Source organism: Miscanthus floridulus, chromosome 3 (genome assembly GCF_019320115.1).
Source record: "Miscanthus floridulus cultivar M001 chromosome 3, ASM1932011v1, whole genome shotgun sequence".
Classification (NCBI taxonomy): Eukaryota; Viridiplantae; Streptophyta; class Magnoliopsida; order Poales; family Poaceae; genus Miscanthus; species Miscanthus floridulus.
The window spans coordinates 11629060-11650698 of NC_089582.1; the positions used below are offsets into that span (position 1 = coordinate 11629060).

Consider the following 21639-nt stretch of genomic DNA (forward strand, 5'->3'; position numbering starts at 1 on the left):
CGTTCATCTACTTCACCATCGCACGTAAAAAACTAGGTATTTTACCCCTTGAAGTATTAAAAACTGTGGTTTTGTTTCGAAGGTGGTTTTGCTAACATGGAATATTATACGAACGATGACATGGTACGTAATAACTGAGCAAACAATAGAAAACAAATATGATCAAGCCTCTCATTAAATATGATTAGATGAAAAAAGTAATTTATTCATTGGCGCACATGAAATTGAGGATGTCTCATTAAGCCTCTCACTCCGAATTGAATACCATAGCTTAGAAGACAAGCAAAGCTGAAGTAGTGTTTGCTCATGTCTCTTTCAAGACTAAAAACAGATGGAAAATAAGGAATTAATGGAGGTAGAGAACAGCAGTTGCAGGGCAATTGCTAAGAAGTTACATAGATGGTGATGGCATATTAGCTGACTTTGAGCTATACCTTTATTTCTCTGCTGGCAGGTCAAACCTGTCAGTAGTGGATGACTTGGACTACTGTACAGGACTGACTTATTATAGACCAGTAACCACACTTGCCATTTTAAGCTTCGCATGGTCCTTGACGCGGAAGATGTAATCATGTTTTGCCACCTGCTTGGCTTATCTCTGAGGTCTCCAATGCCATCCTCTCTGTTAGAACAACATATCTCTCGCCATTTATCACTGTCAATATTTTTAATTGCGATATTTTTTCTTCGAGCGCTAAAACCTGCAGTAGGATATTACAATTTAGAAGGCAAGGAAATATTTTGTAGATATTGTCCACTTCTAGCTGTTCTGCCTGATGCTTAATTTGTAGTCGATCTGCGTTGTTGTTTGCTCGTGAAGGACAAAATCATTTTGGAAGTTTAGGCAGCTTCAGAGTTCATATGTGTTTACTAGTCTGCTGTTGTGCATTCTAGAATCTAGACCAGCTACTGTTTTGACTGGTACAATATAGCTTTCGGGATTAGTGTCCCAGGGCTGGTGCAGCTAGCGTGTGCCTTCCGTTATGCAAAAGTTGAAGTCATGTTTGATCGAGTCTTGGAACACAGGGCAGACATGCAAGTTGCAGAGAAATTGAATAGAAGTGAAGCAGAACGATGGACCTAGAACACGGACCTTTTGCATCTCGAACAGGAACTGTTGTCCTTTATATGCTCTTGCTTTGCATGGATTCTGCACTTAGACATTCACGCCACTCCGTTTTTTCGCGACCGTTAGGCACGTATTATTCACGCCACTCCCACAGCGTCATTATTTCATTCTCTCCACCCGCTCTGTGACCTTCCTGACCAGAGCCCCAAAATGGAGATGCTACTTTCCGCACTACTTGGTGAGGGAATCACTAGATCCTTAAATTTTTTCATCAGCAAAAGCTCCAAGCTTCAGCCACACGATGTGGAGGACCGTTTCCACAGGGTCCTGCTTCGTGCGCAGGTCATCATCGACGAGGCCATGGGACGGCAGATCACAAACCATGTTATGCTCCAGAAGCTGGACATGCTGAGAGGCTCCATGCACCGAGGCTATTACATGCTCGACAGTTTCAGGTACCAATTTATCAACGGGCAGGATGCTAGAGATCAGATCACGAGTCAATCATTATCTCCCTCCAAAGTAACTTATTTTAAATATTTCTGTCACTTGAAAAGAAAGATACAGATATTTGAACAACTGCAAAAGATGCTTGACAATTTGAGATCCATGATCCTTGATATGGAAGAGGTGGTCATTTTCTTGACCAGCTACCGCCGCTCATACCGCCAGCCTTATAGCATGCATATCCTGCTGGGCAATTGCATGTTTGGTCGTCAGATGGAAGTAGAACTTGCAATCAACTTCCTTTTGCACACACAACCCCAGGGTCCTCAAGAATTGGAGGTCATGCCGGTCATGCCGATTGTGGGTCCAGGCAAAGTTGGCAAGAGCACTCTTGTTGCTCATGTTTGCAAGGATGAAAGAGTCCGTGACCGTTTCTCTAAAATCCTGTGGTTGTGTGACCATGATTTTAAAGATGATGAGCTGGCTTTCATAGAAGAATGTACAGTGAAACTTGAAAATCTTGTGACTAACCTGAACAAGGACGAGAGATTACTAGTTGTGGTTGAGTTAGTTGGCGATCCCACAGAAGATGCATGGAATAGTTTGTATTCTACTTCTAAACGGTGCATGTCAAGGGGTAGTAAAATCATAGTCACAAGCCGATCGGATAAAGTTGTCAGGTTTGGAACAACACGGGCTATAACTCTGAAGTTTCTTACCCAAGAGGCATTCTGGTATTTCTTCAAGATCCTTGTATTTGGTAGTGTGGATCCTGATATGCACCCAAGGCTTGTGCAATTGGCCATGGAGATAGCCAAGATGCTAAAAGGTACCATCAGTGGTGCAAATGTCATATCCTCTTTACTGAGGGACAACTTTGAAATCCAATTTTGGTATAAGGTCCTTATGTTCTTTAGAGGGTACATCCAGAAGAATATCTCCGAATTTGGTGAACATCCATCTGATCGTCTAAGCCAAGATAGACCTGCACAGCTTGGAAGAGTGTCCATACCTTCCGAAGAAGTTTTAGTTTCCCATCAATATCAATACTCTTCCCAGAAGGAGATTCCAAAGATAGGAATACTAGATGTGGTGTTTGGAAGTATTAAGCCTCTTGGAAAATTTGATATGCTACTATGGAGATCCCATATACCACCCTATTATAGTTATGTCTATGCTTGTGAGATTAGAGAACTAAAAATTGCAGGTGCCAAAAGGAAGCGTCCTATGAGAAGCGGAGCTGCTCTTTGTTAATTTTGTCATTATAAAGCAGCTTATGTAGGAGGATTTCTAAATATGTCTGATAGGTTGTTACATGTTATGCGTAGGCATGATCCCTGATCAATGTCATAGGGTACCATATCGTGGAACTGTACTTCGTTCTATATTGATCATGTACAATGTTCCTTATTAGTTTTTACAGCATAACGAATGGTGTTTATTTATGGATAATTTTTCATTAGATGTAACGAATTTCTTGTTGATGGTTTACTCGAGATAAGAAAAAGTCTGCTTAACCCCTGAACTGTTGGCGTTCATCTACTTCACCATCGCACGTAAAAAACTAGGTATTTTACCCCTTGAAGTATTCAAAACTGTGGGTTTGTTTCGAGGGTGGTTTTGCTAACATGGAATATTATACGAACGATGACATGGTACGTAATAACTGAGCAAACAATAGAAAACAAGCAAAGCTGAAGTAGTGTTTGCTCATGTCTCTTTCAAGACTAAAAACAGATGGAAAATAAGGAATTAATGGAGGTAGAGAACAGCAGTTGCAGGGCGATTGCAAAGAAGTTACATAGATGGGGTGATGGCATATTAGCTGACTTTGACCTATACCTTTATTTCTCTGCTGGCAGGTCAAACCTGTCAGTAGTGGATGACTTGGACTACTGCACTGGACTGACGTATTATAGACCAGTAACCACACTTGCCATTTTATGCTTCGCATGGTCCTTGACGCGGAAGATGTAATCATGTGCTTGGCTTATCTCTGAGGTCTCCAATGCCATCCTCTCTGTTAGAACAACTTATCTCTCGCCATTTATCACTGTCAATATTTTTAATTGCAATATTTTTTCTTCGAGTGCTAAAAATTGCAGTAGGATATTACAATTTAGAAGGCAAGGAAATATTTTGTAGATATGGTCCACTTCTGTTCTGCCTGATGCTTAATTTGTAGTCGATCTGCGTTGCTGTTTGCTCGTGAAGGACAAAATCATTTTGGAAGTTTAGGCAGCTTCAGAGTTCAGATGTGTTTACTAGTCTGCTGTTGTGCATTCTAGAATCTAGACCAGCTACTGTTTTGACTGGTACAATATAGCTTTCGGGATTAGTGTCCCAGGGTTGGTGCAGCTAGCGTGTGCCTTCTGTTATGCAAAAACTGAAGTCATGTTTGATCGAGTCTTGGAACACAGGGCAGACATGCAAGTTGCAGAGAAATTGAATAGAAGTGAAGCAGAACGATGGACCTAGAACACGGACCTTTTTGCATCTAGAACAGGAACTGTTGTCCTTTATATGCTCTTGCTTTGCATGGATTCTGCGCTTAGACATTCACGCCACTCCTTTTTTTTCGCGACCGTGCCACTTATATATAGGCACGTATTATTAGACGCCACTCCCACAGCGTCATTATTTCATTCTCTCCATCCGCTCTGTGACCTTCCTGACCAGAGCCCCAAAATGGAGATGATACTTTCCGCACTACTTGGTGAGGGAATCACTAGATCCTTAAATTTTTTCATCAGCAAAAGCTCCAAGCTTCAGCCACACGATGTGGAGGACCGTTTCCACAGGGTCCTGCTTCGTGCGCAGGTCATCATCGACGAGGCCATGGGGCGGCACATCACAAACCATGCTATGCTCCAGCAGCTGGACATGCTGCGAGATGCCATGCATCAGGGTCATTACACACTTGACACCTTTAGATACCAATTTCATAAGGAGGAGGACAAGAAAGATCAAGTTGTGAGTCATTGTTTGTCTCTGTCCACTCTAAATTTTCTGAAAGGTTTCTATTCTTCTTCAAATAGAAACTCACAGATTTTAGAAGAACTTCAAGAGGCTTTTCACACATTGAGCTCTATGATCCTTGATGCGGAAAAGCTGGCTGTGTTCTTGACGAGCTACCCTCGCATGTACCGCCAGCCTTATAGCATGCATCTACTTCTGGGAAGCTGCATGTTTGGCCGCCAGATGGAAGCAGAGCTTGTGCTCAGTTTCCTACTGCACACAGATCCTAATGCTGCTGAGCAATTGGAGGTCCTGCCAATTGTTGGTCCCGGAAAAGTTGGTAAGAGCACCCTTGTTGCTCATGTTTGCTACGACAAAAGAGTTCGTGATCATTTTTTAGAAATCATGTTCTTGAGTGACAATGATTTCAAAAGTGATAAGTTAACCTACCTTGGCGAAGGCTGTGTGAAGAAATATCAAAATTCCACATTAAACAAAGATGGAAGAATGCTAGTTGTTATTGAAGCTACTGGAGATTTCAATGAACAAGAGTGGAACAGGATGTATGCTACATGTAAACGGTACATGAAAAGTGGTAGTAAAATCATAATCACAAGCCGGTATGACAAGATCACAAAGCTTGGAACAACAAGGGCAGTGACACTGAAACATTTGTCCGATGAAGCATACTGGTACTTCTTCAAGACACTTTTGTTCGGAAGCACTGACCCTGTGATGCACCCGAGGCTTACATGTCTGGCCATGGAGATAGCCAGGATGCTAAAACGATGCTTATTTGGTGCTGCAGGGACAATCAATTTCCTAAGGGACAACTTTGACATCCACTATTGGTGCAAGGTTGTGTCCTTTTTGAGAGGGTTCAACAACTGGCATGTCTCCAAATTTGGTGAGCATCCGTGTGATGCTCTGAACCAAAATACTAGACCCGTTCATCTTGGGAGAATGGTAAGAAGTTCTGAAGAGATCGTGGTTTATCGTCAGTATGAGTGCTCTTCGCAAGAGGAGGTTCCAAAGATATCAATAAAAAGTGTGGTGTATGGAGATGTTAAGTCTTCTGGGAGATTTGAAGGCCTCGCATTTAGCTCAGAGATACCACCCTATTATAACTATATCTACAGTTGTGAGATTCGAGACCTAAAGACTCAAGGTGCTAAGAGAAAGCGGTCTTGATCATGTCATTCTGAAGCTTATATATTTGTATATTTGAACATGTATATGGTGGGCGCCAATAAGACAGATTTTGATCAAAATGTAAATTACGAGTGGTTCTTCGCAAAAATGTATATTGTGGGCGCCAATAAGACAGATTTTGATCAAAATGTAAAGTGAATTGATTGTTAATGCTGTCGGCGATTTATTTAGGGAAGATGGAACAACTGTTGACTTTTACCGCCTTGCTTGTGAACAATAAATGTCAATTAACAGTTCTTTCGTCTTTCTCGGCTCTGATGGTTGGTCCCCATGCTCAAACCAGCAAAAAGACAATCATCAACTGGCTCCTTTTAACCCACTTAGGGATGAAAGTGGGCAAGTACGCGAACCTGCATATATAGACTTAGGGCCTGTTTGGATCCTTTAGTCCCTAAACTAAAGTGGACTAAACTTTAGTCTCTACCCTATTTTGATCTAGGGACTAAAGACCATTAAAGCTATTATACAAAGATCAAAACACCCCTAATTAATGTTGTGTGTTCGGCAATGATAGGGTTGGGGAGAGGGTAGTGGGCTGTCTTTTTGGCTCTTTAGTCACCCCCAAGAGAATAAATGACTAATTCCCTCACCTTTTAGTCACCCTGTTTGGCACTTTAGGGACTAAAAGGGGCCAAAATGGGATGACTAAACTTTAGTCACTTGGAACCAAACACGCCCTTAATGTTTTGGATCGTCCCATGATTTTTTTTACTCTTTTTAATATATTTTCAGTAGGGATTCAAACCCCTCCTGCTTCATCATTTTTTCCTGTAGATTGTCGCAAACAACCCACAAAAACTCCTGTGATGGGTGGATTTGGGAAGGGTGGGTGGGGGTGGGGGGGGGGGGGGGGGGGGGTGTTCTTTGTTTTTGTTTGTGGAATGGAAATGGGGTCATTCATAATATGTAGATTATGCCTGAGAAGATATGGTGGTTTCCTAAAAACGCTATCATAACGTAGAAGACGAACACATATATTTTGTACAAGCACATTTTCCTTACCAAGTCATAGTCTGCATTGTTGTCTTCTTGTAAAGGCTCAACCAAATGTTTCAGTCAAAACAACTAGCTTTTAATCTTTTACTAGTCAGCTGTTGCTCACTGTATACGGCAAGCTACCATTTTGACAAGTACAGCTTAGCTTTCTAAGTTTCTAGTACTAGTCAGTAAGGGCCAGTAATGGAAAAGGAAGGTTCCTTCGGTCCAAGGGAAGATAAATAGACGCGAGTGCGTGAACTAGCTAGTACACTGGATCTAGAAACAGGGACTTTTGCATCTAGAATAGAGACTGTTCTTTATATGTGCTCTTGCTTTCCATGGAGTTCACACTCATCATACGCGATTCCTCCACCCCCATTAATTGTTTCCATATGTCAGCAGCAGTTAAATTACACTCTTTTGAAAAAGACGCTAATTTAAATGTTTATGGCATTACTACAGAAACCATTTACAAAGGTGGTGCTTGTTTTGATTTACCTAGATGGTATTAGGGCACTCCCAATGCAAGAAACTATTAGCAATTTCTATAGCGTAGGACATCGTACCAAGAAACTATCCAACCTAGTGCAAGATTTTCTATAGTATAGCACATAAGGGCACTCCCAATGCTAAAAACTATATATGTAGTTTCTATACCTATTAATTTTCATAGACACTACATATAAAAGAACCATGGTCCCATTGAATATTTTCTACCGAACAATTTTTTATCCAATCACATATATTCTCTCTATTGTCTACCAATCACATCCCTTAATATCTTGGTTTTCGTATAGACATGGTTTCTAACTTAGACCCGGTTTTTATGTTTTTTGCTCTCTCTCTCTTCAATAATTACCTTGCCACATCAGCAAAATGCTTAGATGGCCGTACAATTAATGTTCATAGAAACTATGATGGTTTCTGCATTGGGAGTGCCCTAAGTAGTGATAGAAAACATGTTGGCTCTTCCAATAGGCTACGAGTAGTTTCTTGTCCATCGGTAACCGTGAAGACCTAGTTTCTTAGTTAGGGCCCGTTTGGTAGAGCTCCGGCTCTTAAAACAGCTTCAGTTGTGGTTTCATCTGTGGAGCAGATTCACTAGGTGAGCTAAAGTCATTTTTTGGACAATTTAGCAAAACAACATCTCCTGGTATTCCAAAAGGACGAAATGTCCACAATACCTTTTCTTTTCTTTTCTTTTCTTTTCTTCTCCCAACCTTATCTGCTTGGTCGAACTGCACACTAGCCACCTGCATCGAGCCATCCTTATCTCCTTCCTTGTCCGTCTGCTCCGCGTCTTAGCTCCACCGCGGCCAGGCGAGCTCACCCACGCACGGCTCGATGAACCGGTGACCCAGCACCTCGGTGGAGCCGCTCCTCCCTACACGTGCGTGCCTCCTGTGCTCATCCCTATGAGGGCATGCCGCCTGTGCTCGACGCCACACCGCCTGCGCCTCTCGCCGCGCTTCCACGCTGTTGTCCCTTCCCACGCCGGCCGCGCCTGCCCCGACCATGCCCGCGCGCCTCCGCAAGGGCAATGACCACCATAGCTGCGAGTGGGGGTCACTAGTGCCAGGCGAAGCCAGTGAGAGCTAGTATTTTCGGCTCCTCTTTTCTCTCCTAACTTGTCTCACCGTGATTTCAGGAGCTCCCCACGAGGAGCCCTTCCCTGTTGAGGCGTTTGGTAGTGGGAGCCACAAAATAGCTCCGGGAGCCGATAGAGAATCTCTACCAAACAGCCTTTTAGACTTGGTTTCTTGGATTTTCTCTCTCTCTCTCCTCATTAAATCACTTGCACTAGTAGAGAACAGACCTTTGATCCTCGGCCAAAATGGGCTCTAGTCCCGGAATTTTTTGCGCCCGGGACTAGAGATACCTTTAGTCCCGGTTGGTGGCTCCAACCGGAACTAAAGGTCCCTGCCCAACGGCTACTGCGCCAGACAGAGGTGGCAGGGACCATTAGTCCCGGTTGGAGCCACCAACCGGGACTAAAGGTATACGTTTACTCCCGGTTCGTGGCTCCAACCGGGAGTAAAGGTCTACTCCCGGGCCGTGGCTGCGCCCGGGGTTGGAAAGTTACCTTTAGTCTCGGTTGGAGCCATCAACCGGGACTAAAGGTCGCTCCTTTATATCTCGGTCGTCTCCTTCCTCCCCGAGCCCGAGCTCAGCACATTTTGAAGCTCACTGCAGTAGTGTTCTTGCTTCCTCCCTCCCTCCATTGTTCCTCCATCCATTCTTCGATTCCTCCGTCAATTTCTTCGATTTCTCCGTCGATTCTTCAGTTGTAAAGGTTACCAATCTCATACTCTCATTTTTCACCATTGTCTTATCTCATTTTGTTCACTATATATATATGGTTCTTTATTGTGGTTTTTTTCATTTGTAAGCAATTTGAGCTCAAAATCACTTCAAGCTTGCATATTTACATGAAAGAAGGTTAAAGTAGCTAGTTGAACTTGCGGACTGTGTTCATCTCGGCGACCATGTTCTCTGCCGAGCGGTAACGGACGTCAAGGAGGAGTTTTGATTCTACGAGGGAGAGCGGCAACGGTCGTGGAAGACCGTGTTCCCTTCCTCGTAGAATCGGAGCTCTTCCGTGGCAAGTACGGTGCCGTCCGGTGGAGAAATGCTCGCCGAGATGATCACGTAAGCAAGTTCAACTAGTACGGATGGTTATTTATTCACATGTCCCGATATCGTCGCAGTAGTCTGTCAATCACCGTACTTTTTATTTTAACTTTTTATGAAATGAAAAACTTAGAAAATAGTTAGAAAATTATAGAAAATCTGTACTAGTTGAACTTGCGGACCATGTTCAGCTCGGCGAGCATGTTCTCTGTCGAGCGGTAACGGACATCAAGGAGGAACTTTGATTCTACGAGGGAGAGCGACAACGGTCGTGGAAGACCGTGTTCCCTTCCTCGTAGAATCGGAGCTCTTCCTTGACCAAGTACGGTGCCGTCCGGTGGAGAAATGCTGGTCGAGATGATCACGTAAGCAAGTTCAACTAGTACGGATGATTATTTATTCACATGTCCCGATATCATCGCAGTAGTCTGTCAATCACCGTACTTTTTATTTTACCTTTTTATGAAATGAAAAACTTAGAAAATAGTTAGAAAATTATAGAAAATCCGTACTAGTTGAACTTGCGGACCGTGTTCAGCTCGGCGAGCATGTTCTCTGTCGAGCGGTAACGGACGTCAAGGAGGAGCTTTGATTCTACGAGGGAGAGCGACAACGGTCGTGGAAGACCGTGTTCCCTTCCTCGTAGAATCGGAGCTCTTCCATGGCCAAGTACGGTGCCGTCCGGTGGAGAAATGCTCGCTGAGATGATCACGTAAGCAAGTTCAACTAGTACGGATGGTTATTTATTCACATGTCCCGATATCGTCGCAGTGGTCTGTCAATCACCGTACTTTTTATTTTAACTTTTTATGAAATGAAAAACTTAGAAAATAGTTAGAAAATTATAGAAAATCCGTACTAGTTGAACTAGCGGACCGTGTTCATTTCGGCGAGCATGTTCTCTGCCGAGCGATAACAGACATCAAGGAGGAGCTTTGATTCTACGAGGGAGAGCGACAACGGTCATAGAAGACCGTGTTCCCTTCCTCGTAGAATCGGAGCTCTTCCTTGACCAAGTACGGTGCCGTCCGGTGGAGAAATGCTCGCCGAGATGATCACGTAAGCAAGTTCAACTAGTACGGATGGTTATTTATTCACATGTCCTGATATCGTCGCAGTAGTCTGTCAATCACCGTACTTTTTATTTTAACTTTTTATAAAATGAAAAACTTAGAAAATAGTTAGAAAATTATAGAAAATCCGTACTAGTTGAACTAGCGGACCGTGTTCATTTCGGCGAGCATGTTCTCTGCCGAGCGGTAACGGACGTCAAGGAGGAGCTTTGATTCTACGAGGGAGAGCGGCAACGGTCGTGGAAGACCGTGTTCCCTTCCTCGTAGAATTGGAGCTCTTCCATGGCCAAGTACGGTGCCGTCCGGTGGAGAAATGCTCGCCGAGATGATCACGTAAGCAAGGTCAACTAGTACGGATGGTTATTTATTCACACGTCCCGATATCATCGCAGTAGTCTGTCAATCACCGTACCCAAACATAGTATATATATAAATATAAACGATAATCAATTGTTATGTGTGTACACTCCCATTCTTCTGTTAATTTGCGGAAATATCATGTGAATTACTTACCTGCCGCAGTAAAAGACGAGAACACAATGACCATTAAAAATATCATTGTTTAGAGATATAGATAATTTTATAGTTTCTTAATTTTATTTGTTTATAAAATGAGAAATTTATAGTGTATTAAAAAATGAGTTTATAGAGTAGATGGCAACTGCTTCCGGGTCCTCGGCCTCTCATGGGTTTCCAAAGCGACTTAGGCCGGGCCTCCCTCTCATTCCATGCGGCAAGTGTCGTGATGAGACGAAGATTATGATGGAGTACCGAGTGAAGAAGGAGGGTCCCAACAAGGATCGTATCTTCTACAAGTGTCCGAATCGCAATGAGAGTTATTTTATCGTATTTAATGATTATGGTTAGTTTATACCTATTTTTATGATGGTTGTGATTAAAGTTCTAATTTTTTGTTTTAATTTTAGTGGGATGGCAGTGGACGATGTTCAGGCTTCTACTGGGAGGAAGAGTATGTTGAACTCGTGCAAAAATATCTTGCACAATAGGTAGATACGGCGGCTAATGAGGCAGTGATCCAGCCGAAGAAGCCCAAAGATGTTGCACAATCGGGGGATCTGTCTGTTTTAGTTCAGATTGGTCGCGAAATCCTTGTGCTCCTGAAATGTATTTTAGCTTTAGTTCTTTTAGTGGTAGTTGGGATTGTCTATATTGTAGCGATGCTTTCATAAATTTGTACCTTTTGTGGTGGCACGCATGTTGTATAAATAATTAATTATGATATAGGTTTTAATATGGTATTTATGTCATGTAATGCAAATGAGCCGGCATTGGATGTACAATGCTGATCGCCGCTCCCAAGAGTTCCTTGATGGCGTGCATTCTTTGTTACGTGCGGTCGAGGCAAACAAACACGACGGTTTTATGTGCTGCCCATGTGCCATATGTAAGAATACGGTGGAATATCCTTGTTCAAAGACTCTTCATTCACACTTGTTCAAGTCGAGTTTCATGTCAAACTATATTTGTTGGACGTAGCACGGAGAAACCGGTGTTGTAATGGAAGAAGGTGAAGAAGAACAAGAGGACGACAATGATATTATTCCCAATGGTGCGTGCTTCAATGATACTGCAATGGGAGAAGCTGAAGAAGAGGTAGCCACAGAAGATGATTCGGCTGATGATCTTTGTCAGGTCATTCGTGACGCACAAAGAGAATGTGAAAGTGAAAAGGAGAAGATCAAGTTCAAGCGGATGCTAGAAGATCACAAGAAATTGTTGTACCCAGCTTGTGATGCAGGGCAGAAAAAGTTGGGAACCACACTAGAATTGCTGCAATGGAAGGCAAAGAATGGTGTATCTGACAAGGGATTTGAAGAGTTACTAAAAATCCAAAAGAAGATGCTTCCGAAGGACAATGAATTGCCCGCCACTACCTACGAAGCAAAACAAGTTGTCTGTCCTATGGGGCTAGAAATCGAGAAGATACATGCATGTCCTAGTGACTGCATCGTGTACCGTGGCAAAGAGTACGAGAAATTGGATGCATGCCCGGTATGCCATGCATCGCGGTATAAGATCAGGCGAGATGACCCTGGTGATGTTGAGGGCGAACGTCCGCGGAAGAAAATCCCTGCCAAGGTTATGTGGTATGCTCCTATAATACCACGCTTGAAACGTCTGTTCAGAAACAAAGAACATGCAAAATTGTTGCGATGGCACAAAGAAGACCGTAAGGTAGACAATATGTTGAGACACCCTGCTGATGGGTCCCAGTGGAGAGCAATCGATAGAGAATTCCTGGAGTTTGCAAATGATGCAAGAAACTTAAGGTTTGCTTTAAGTACAGATGGTATCAATCCTTTTGGAGAGCAGAACAGTAGTCATAGCACTTGGACTATTACTCTAAGTATCTACAACATTCCTCCTTGGTTATGCATGAAGCGGAAGTTCATTATGATGCCTGTGCTCATCCAAGGCCCGAAGCAACCTGGCAATGACATCAATGTGTACCTAAGACCACTTATTGACGAACTTCTCATTTTGTGGAATAAAGAAGGTGTACGTGTGTGGGATGAGTACAAACAGGAACACTTTGATCTGTGAGCATTGTTGTTCATAACAATCAATGATTGGCCTGCTCTAAGTAATCTTTCAGGACAGTCAAACAAGGGATATAATGCATGCACACACTGCTTCGGTGATATTAGAGGTGTATTCTTGAAAAAATGTCGAAAGGTCGTGTACCTTGGCCATCGTCGATTTCTTCCTGCAAATCACCCCGTAAGAAAGAAAGGCAAGCATTTTAAAGGAAAGGCAGACCACCTGACCAAGCCTCACAACCGAACCGGTGAGGATGTACTCGATATGGTCAATGATGTGAAAGTCGTCTTTGGAAAAGGACATGGCAGCCAACCTATTTCGAACGACGCTAATGGTCACACACCCATGTGGAAGAAGAAGTCCATATTTTGGGACCTACCCTATTGGCAAGTCCTAGAGGTCCGTAGCTCGATCGACGTGATGCACCTGACGAAGAATCTTTGTGTGAACCTGCTAGGCTTCATGGGTGTGTATGAAAAGCCTAAGGACATATTTGAAGCACGACAGGACCTGCGTTGTTTGAGAGAAAGAGACAACCTGCATCCAGAGAAGACAGATGATGGACACCATTACTTATGTCCTGCCAGCTACACTCTAAGCAAAGAGGAGAAGGAAATCATGTTTGAATGCTTAAACAATATCAAGGTACCATCTGGATTCTCCTTGAATATAAAGGGTATTATAAATGTGCCAGAGAAGAAATTCTGTAACTTAAAGTCCCATGACTGTCACGTTCTCATGACGCAATTACTTCTAGTTGCATTAAGAGGAATTCTACCTCCAAATGTACATCTAGCCACCGTGAAGCTATGTGCATTCCTCAATGCAATTTCTCAGAAGACAATTGATCCAACTAATCTAGCTAAACTACAGAATGATGTGGTTCAATGTCTCATCAGCTTTGAGTTGGTGTTCCCTCCTTCCTTCTTTGATATCATGACACACATCCTAGTTCACCTAGTCAAGGAGATTTTCATTCTCGGTCCTGTGTTCCTACACAACATGTTCCCCTTAGAGAGATTCATGGGAGTCCTAAAGAAATATGTTCACAACCATGCTCGCCTAGAAGGAAGCATCGCCAAGGGCTATGGAACAGAAGAGGTCATTGAGTTCTGTGTTGACTTTATTCCCGACCTTGACTCGATTGGTGTTCCTGAATCGAGACATGAGGGGAGACTAAGCGGAAAGGGGACACTAGGGAGGAAAACATATATTTGTACGGATGATGATTATTTCAATAAAGCGCACTACATAGTTCTACAGAACTCCTCTTTGGTAGATCCGTATATTGAGACACACAAGGATCTCTTACGATCTGAGTTTCCAGGGAAGACTAAAGCTTGGATTACGCGTAAGCACATGGAAACTTTCGGCGGTTGGTTGCAAAAAAATGTCAAGGTGATGAGAGCATCCATGAGCAACTATATTTATTGGCTATGCAACCATCATGGCATATCATCACATACAAAGGGTACGAGATAAATGGGAACATATTCTACACAGTAGCCCAAGATAAAAGGAGTACCAATCAAAATAGTGGTGTCCGCATAGTTGCCACAGACCCAAATGGGAATAAGCACACATATTATGGACGCATAGATGAAATATGGGAACTAGAATATGTACCTACTTTGAAGATCCCATTGTTCAAGTGCCAATGGGTCAAGGTGACCGGAGGCGGGGTAACAGTAGACAACGAGTATATAATGACAACAGTAGACCTTAGTAATATTGGGTACAAAGACGAACCATTCGTCCTTGCTAAGGATGTGAATCAGGTGTTCTATGTCAATGATATGTCTACCAAACCAAAAAGAGGGAAAACGATAATGACTCAACCAAAGAGCCAAAGCGCCACATAGTTCTTTCAGGGAAAAGAGTCATCGTGGGAATTGAGGACAAGTCGGACATGTTAGAAGATTATGAAAAGGATGACCGAATTCCGCCATTCAAAGTGAACAAAGACCCTAGCATCTTGGTAAATGATGAGGACACTCCATGGTTACGACGCGATCATAACCAAGGGACATACGTAAAGAAGAAGTTCACTGCTGTGCCCACTTGATGATATAGTGATTTAATGTAGTGTGTGTTTGAGATATTATGTAATAATTATGAATTCAGATGTTTTTTATGTCATGTTTCAAATTAAATCAATGTTTGATTTGGTGGGATTTCTCTCTCAAAAAGGTAAATTAGGATATTGAGTGATGAAAAATTAAAATATTAACGTTAAAATGATGTGAAAACAAATTTCCTGTCCAAAACCAATAGTTTTAATAATTTTAATTAAACACTACATTTTTGCATTAACGAAATAATAAATATTAGTTACATTATGTTTTATAATTGTAACAAAAAATAAAAAAAGTTAGGTTATAGATTTTTCCTATGTGCAATAAAGAAAAAGAAAATCCATATTTTTAACAAAATAATTTTATGCCTTTTATTTAATTTACTATGTATTTAACAAAAACTATTGCATTTCTATTGTATTTAACAAGACTATTGCTTAAAACACGCGGGAAACAAAACTGCAGCCCACCTTTACTCCCGGGTTGGAAGCCCACCCGGGAGTAAAGGTGGCCTGCAGTTTCGTGGCCCGCCAAAAAAACCTTTACTCCCGGTTGGTAACACACACCGGGAGTAAAGGACCTTTACTCCCGGTGGGGGGATGGTACCGGGAGTAAAGGGGCATGGCATATATATACCAGTGCCATCTTCTTCCTTGCGTTCTTCGCCGATTCCTCTCCCCCTGCGCCCACGCCACTCGGCCTACCACATCGAGGACGCCGCGCCGCCACCCCACCCGACGTCGGTCGTCGCCACCGCCTCGCGCACGTCCGCGGTCCCCACGCCACCCCGCGTGCCGACGACCTCGCGGCGCCAGCTGCTGCCCGGCCGCCCCGGCCACGCAAGGCGCCACACCGCCGGTACTCTCGCCCCGGCCAGACGCGCGCGCGCGGCCACACCGCGCCGGTACCCTCGCCCCGGCTAGACACGCGGCCACACCGCCGGTACCCTCGCCCTGGCCAGACGCACGGCCACACCGCCGGCCGCCCCAAGGTACGCTAGCTGTGCTTGCTCCGATCCTATTCCATCGATCTCCATGCATGAAACACTACATATGTTTTAGGCAACGATCATGGTAACCGTACGTACATGTTGTTCACGTTTTCTTTTATTCCTACGTGCATGCTTTGATACAGTAGCGAAACTTTGTTGGTTGTCACTTGCATACGTACGTACGTCAACAAATGTGTGTATCGATCACAAACCCAAATGTATACTTAGCTAATTTTCATGGCACGTCGCACACGGTGTTCAGACGGGCATTATTCTCTATCGCGCTAACTATTATAAGAACGAAAGCGCCAAAGGAACAGATCGAAAAAAATTCCAGTGTATACGCGCCATCTATAAGCGCCATGTGTTTCTATGTATAAGCGCCATGCGTTTCTATGTATACGGCGGAGCACCGCCACCCTCGTTCGCCCTAGGGTTTATACGGCGGAGCACCGCCGCCCTTGTTCGCCCTAGGGTTTAGGGTTTATACGGCGGAGCACTGCCGCCCTCGTTCACCCGAGGGTTTAGGGTTACACCGCCCTCGTTCGATCATTTTTGGTGGGTGAAGGTTGGTTTGCAGGTGGTTGTGGATGATATAGCTGAGTCTATGAAGGGTGTAGCAGATGAAGTGGTTGAGAGTGTGCTTGAAAATACAGTTAAGGAGATGGCGAGGGATATGGCATGCGAGGTGTGTTTTGAAGAGGATGCTCCCGATGTTTGGTAGTTCCAACGCTAAGGGTCGACTTGATGTCTATTTTTTATCGATGTAACGTGTGTTGTTGTATTTGTTGTAAATTTGGCATGTTGTTGTGAACCTCTTCGAGGGTTCCAATCATTGTAAACATTATTTGGAGCTGTTTACTCGATGAGTCAGGATGCAGTGCGATTTTGTTGTCACTTTGGTTTGCAGCAACGCCCCCCTTTTCTTTTAGGCGAGGCCCATCGTTTATTGTTCTCAGAAACTTGACGCGCAACGATGCCCCCTTTCTTTCAGGCGAGGCTCGCTATTTTCCGTTTAATAAAATCTAATGCGTAGCGACGCCCCCCTTTTGTTTCAGGCAGGATCGCCACCAAAACCTACTCGCTTCCTGATTCTTCTTATCATACAAACCAACCTTCACCTATCAAAACCTACTCGTTTAGGGTTTAGGGTTTATACGGTGGAAGATTTTACGCATGTAAGCAAAGATTTGACGTACTATATATTGGTTTTGTTTTTTGAAGCTAGATGGCCGACCCGAGAAACATGGATGAGGAGGAGTTGATGATGAATTTGATCAACACTAGCACTCAAGTTGCTAAAAATAACGTGCAAGAGGATGCAGATGACGGGAGTCAGTACTTAGCTCTTGAACAAAATGAGCAACAACATATTGGCCAAGTATATATTTTTTATTATTAGCTATATATATTATCATATGTCTTATGTGTGCTCATGACATTAAAAATAATGTTTATGTTTTGTAGCCCTCTGGATCGACATCAACAACTACAACGAAGAGTAAAAATGTTCGAGGTCCCAAAAAGCCATTGGAGGGCCGCTTCATCATCTCGGAGTTCAATGTGGATACAGGAGAACCGGGGGGCCGAATAAAATGAAATTCGTGCACCACTATGGTTACCTTGTACGGGACCGGCTCCCGATCAGTACCCGTGAATGGAAGAAGAAGACCAATGCTCCTCATATCAGTTTTGTCTCCGATCATGACAAGACGTTAATTTGGAAAGATGTCTTGGTACATTTCACGCTCCAAACAGATGGTTATGATGATATAATAGATGGTGATGAATTGAAGGAGCGAGTTAGGGATTGGGCAATGAAGAAGATGGCCACCCAGTTTCAGACTTGGAAGAAACACCTATACATGACATATGTCAAGAAGAACATAGCACCAGATTTTACTGTCCCAGGCCCGATCTCAAAGCAGAGGCCCTATTGGGATGAGTTTGTACAGTACAAGACTTTGGAAGAGGGTGTGAGTCGGGTGATAAAGAACCAACGTAATGCCCAACATAAGACATACCACCATAACTTGGGATCAGGTGGCTACCCGACTGCCATTAAGAAGTGGAACAAAATGGAAGCAGACCTTCTTGCCAAGGGTATCACACCAGAATCACTCGAGTGGGGAGAACGTGCAAAGAATTGGTTTTTCGCTCATGGGGGAATACTGGACCAGGAGACAGGGAAGTGCGTTTATGGCGCAAGACTGCAAGAAGCAGCAGAAAGATTGTTTTATGCTCAGAGAGCTACTGCTAGTGGTGCATTCAGGCCCAACAGAGAGAAGGATGAGCTGACATACGCCATCGGGACTATTGAACACGGTGGCCGAACTAGAGGCAAAGGAAGTGTCTCGTGGGAGCATGGATTCCCTCAGGACAGACCTTCCTACAGAAGCCGCCAGAGAAAGAAGGAAGAAGAGGCACAACGGCTCTAGAGGTTGGAGGAAGCGGTGCGTGAAGCATAGGAGCGGGAAAAAAACCTTGAAGCGAGAATGCAGGAGGAAATCAGAAGGCAAGTGCAAATAGCAGTGAGTGCAAGCAAGCAGGCATCAGAGCCAGGAATCAACATTAGCCAATTTGTTCAGTTGAAAAGCAGCTGCGCTTCCATGGAGATACCAAATCAAGGGGACACAGGACTGCGCTTCCCTATGGATAACGTCACTGAACCTTGTACATCGTGTGAGCTACACATTCCGAAGGGGAATTCCACAATCAAGGTGGCTATCGGTCTTGTTAATCCTATCGACCGAACCAAGACACCAAGGATTCATGGGAATATAATCCAAGAAGGATATGCTACCATCTCGGTAGATAAAGCTGAAAAAGGTTTTAGTGATTTGCCTCTTGACATTCCTGGAGGTGATGGCGAGAAGACTCTAGGAGAAGCAGAGAAGACATTCATTCTATGGCGCAAGTGCTACATCATCATTCCCGGGATGTCGGCTCCACCTCCTCCTGAACTACCTCACCATAGGTACGTGCGGATGAAAACACTACATCATTAATTTGTATTGGCTTAAATAATTAACAATCTGCTCATAATAATATGTCATTCCTTTTTTTGTAGCAGATCCTTCCCCAACCTAAATCCAATTGTTCAATCGCCAGATCATCATAGTGCTCTGTACGATGACATTGTGTTGGAAGGCGAGGCTGCATCCACACCATCTCCAAGGAGGTCTCCAACGCCGCAGCCACCACCTCCAAGGAGGTCTCCAACGCCGCTGCCAACACCTCCAAGGAGGTCTCCAACGCCTCCCCCGCCCCCGCCTACCAAGAAGCCTAGCAAGAGGCCAGCCCCGCAAACGAAGAACCAGTCCCCGCCGGCAAAGAAAGCCACCGTGAAACCAAGTGCTATTCCCAAAATAATATCTGAAGAGAAGGAAGAAGGAACTGATGCATATAAAAAAGATATGTCTAGATTCTATGACAAACTTAAAAAGAATCAAGAAGCAAGGAGAAACCCAGAGAAACCATACTTCTTCGTAGCTCCAGATATTCTAAGAAAAAGGGTGGCTTCTTACCAGCAACAACAGCAGGAATCTCGTAAGCCATCCTGAAAGTGCATCTAGCCCTTTAGTGGGTTTTGGATGATTGAATGACAACGTGATTAAAGGACTAACCCGTTTGCTAAGTGTGAACAGGTAATAGGTTATCTCACAGGTACTTAATGAAAGCCAAAATGATGTGTTGTTGTATAAACAATCTAGTTTAAGCATAAGACAACAATGCAAATGGAATTCATGTGAAGGCTTATTTCTTGTGGGATTTCCATGTACTATGTGAAAGTAAGCTCATGATTATTAGTTAATGAGACATGAGGGATTGCATATGGAATAGTCTCATATTTGAAGCTTGCTAAATTAAAATGAAAAAGATAACAATACATATGAATGGATGATTCAACACAAGATGTGATTTGATGGCTTGAGATGGTGAAGATAGCAAGGAAAGGCTTCGAGGTACTAAGCAAGGGTGAAGGGCAAGTGACGGCTTGGCGGCCGAAGAACCTAGCTAGGGTGAAGAAGAAAGTACTTGCATTTAGTTGAGGTACTAATCAAGCTAAGACGGTCATATTGTTGTGAAGAATCAAATCTATGATGAAGTATTTGATGGAAGTGACTTGATACATTTGGGGTTATTCAAATTTGATGAATGGAATCAAGTCACATGCTCAAGATGACTATGCTCAAGTGAAAAGATCAACATCAACTTGTTAGCACCCTTACTTGATGAAGATTGGAAGGGACGGCATCAATTCAAAAGAAATCAACTCAAGTGGTATAAATTCATTTTTCCTTTGATCTTGAGTTTAATAGGTATGCCGTACTATTAAGAGGGATGCATCATGTTGATAGATAATGTTTCATAAGTGCTCAAGCCAACCCATGTGAGGTTTGATTATTTGAGCGACAAAAGTGCTAACTTATTTCTTGCTGGTCTGGCAATACCGGACGTGTCCGGTATTTGTCCAGCAGCTGTAAAATTGTTGCTCTCGGGTTGGTTCGTCGGGAGTTCCGACGTAGGTCGGGAGTTCCGACGGTCGGGAGTCCTGGCATGGGTCGGGAGTTCCGACGTCTCGCACTTCAACAGACTTGGAGGTTTCACTGTCCTGGTCATACCGGACGTGTCCGGTATGGATGACCAGAAGCCAACGGCTAGTTTTCAAAAGCCTTGAGGGTCGGGAGTTCCGACGGTCGGGAGTTCCGACATACGTCGGGAGTTCCGACACCTCACTAACTTTAACTCAGTTACATGTTTCTCAAAATTGCTGAGGGTCGGGGGTTCCGACTTGAGTCGGGAGTCCCGACGGTCGGAAGTCCCGGCATACTTCGTTACAGTCACAGGGGTAAAATTTCATGATTTTAACTCTATAGAGGGGTACACATACATCGATGACCTCTACCAGAGCACCATGAGTACATGCATGTTCTAGAAGAGCAGAGCTCTTTGGCCCTCTAGGAATCGCATCTCTTGACTTACTAGTGCATGGTCGCTCCTATGGATTCATCACCAAGTACCCTGTTCGGAGCAAGAGCCATCCCCATTGAAGAACTCAGACAGTCCCATTCCTGCACCATGACCGGTACAATACGATTGCCGTTGCAACACCAGCTTTATAAAAAGAAATTTCAGTAGCATAATGGCGTAAAATTGAAGTGCATGGAAACTTTGAGCATCACAACGGCTTAAACGAACATAAGATCACGAAATATAAATGGCACGTGGCACACGTAAAGTAAAATAAATAGAAAATAAATAGAGTAGAATGTAATGATAGTGCCACAACGAAAATATAAAACTCACGCGAAATGTAGAACACCACCACAACTGTAACGATAAAACGCCTCACAACATCACTGTAACTTAGTTACCGTTAGCGCAGTGTGAGTCATACCGGACGTGTCCGGTATGCATACCGGACGTGTCCGGTATTGCAACGGCTATAAAATGGCTAGTTTTTCAAGAGGGCTATAAATACCCCCAAGCCTCCACCTTTGGAGGCTGCTGATTCTACTAAGATAGACACACGTTTTTGAGCCTTGCCAACTCTCCTAAACCCTCTCTTAGTGAGTGTGTGATCCAAATTGCAAAATCAATTTGTGGGTTAAGAGAGAATTTGAAAAAGAGAGCAAGCCA

General features: G+C 43.6%; 2 protein-coding genes across 2 annotated transcripts; both read left to right on the plus strand.

Moving 5' to 3' along the window:
* The first annotated feature begins 349 nt into the window (after positions 1–349).
* On the plus strand, positions 350–3658 carry LOC136541368 (putative disease resistance protein RGA3). Its single transcript, XM_066533211.1, has one exon. The coding sequence runs from the start codon at positions 1280–1282 to the stop codon at positions 2768–2770; it is 1491 nt and encodes a 496-aa protein (XP_066389308.1). The 5' UTR covers positions 350–1279; the 3' UTR covers positions 2771–3658.
* Positions 3659–3905: 247 nt separating this feature from the next.
* On the plus strand, positions 3906–6035 carry LOC136541366 (putative disease resistance protein RGA3). The gene has a single exon (XM_066533207.1). It carries the CDS (start codon positions 4040–4042, stop codon positions 5663–5665), a length of 1626 nt encoding a protein of 541 aa, XP_066389304.1. The 5' UTR covers positions 3906–4039; the 3' UTR covers positions 5666–6035.
* Positions 6036–21639: the final 15604 nt, after the last annotated feature.

Bases quoted from the DNA above. Each gene is read 5' to 3' on its own strand.
- LOC136541368 (XM_066533211.1), top strand. From the start codon at position 1,280: ATGGAGATGCTACTTTCCGCACTACTTGGTGAGGGAATCACTAGATCC.
- LOC136541366 (XM_066533207.1), top strand. From the start codon at position 4,040: ATGCTCTTGCTTTGCATGGATTCTGCGCTTAGACATTCACGCCACTCC.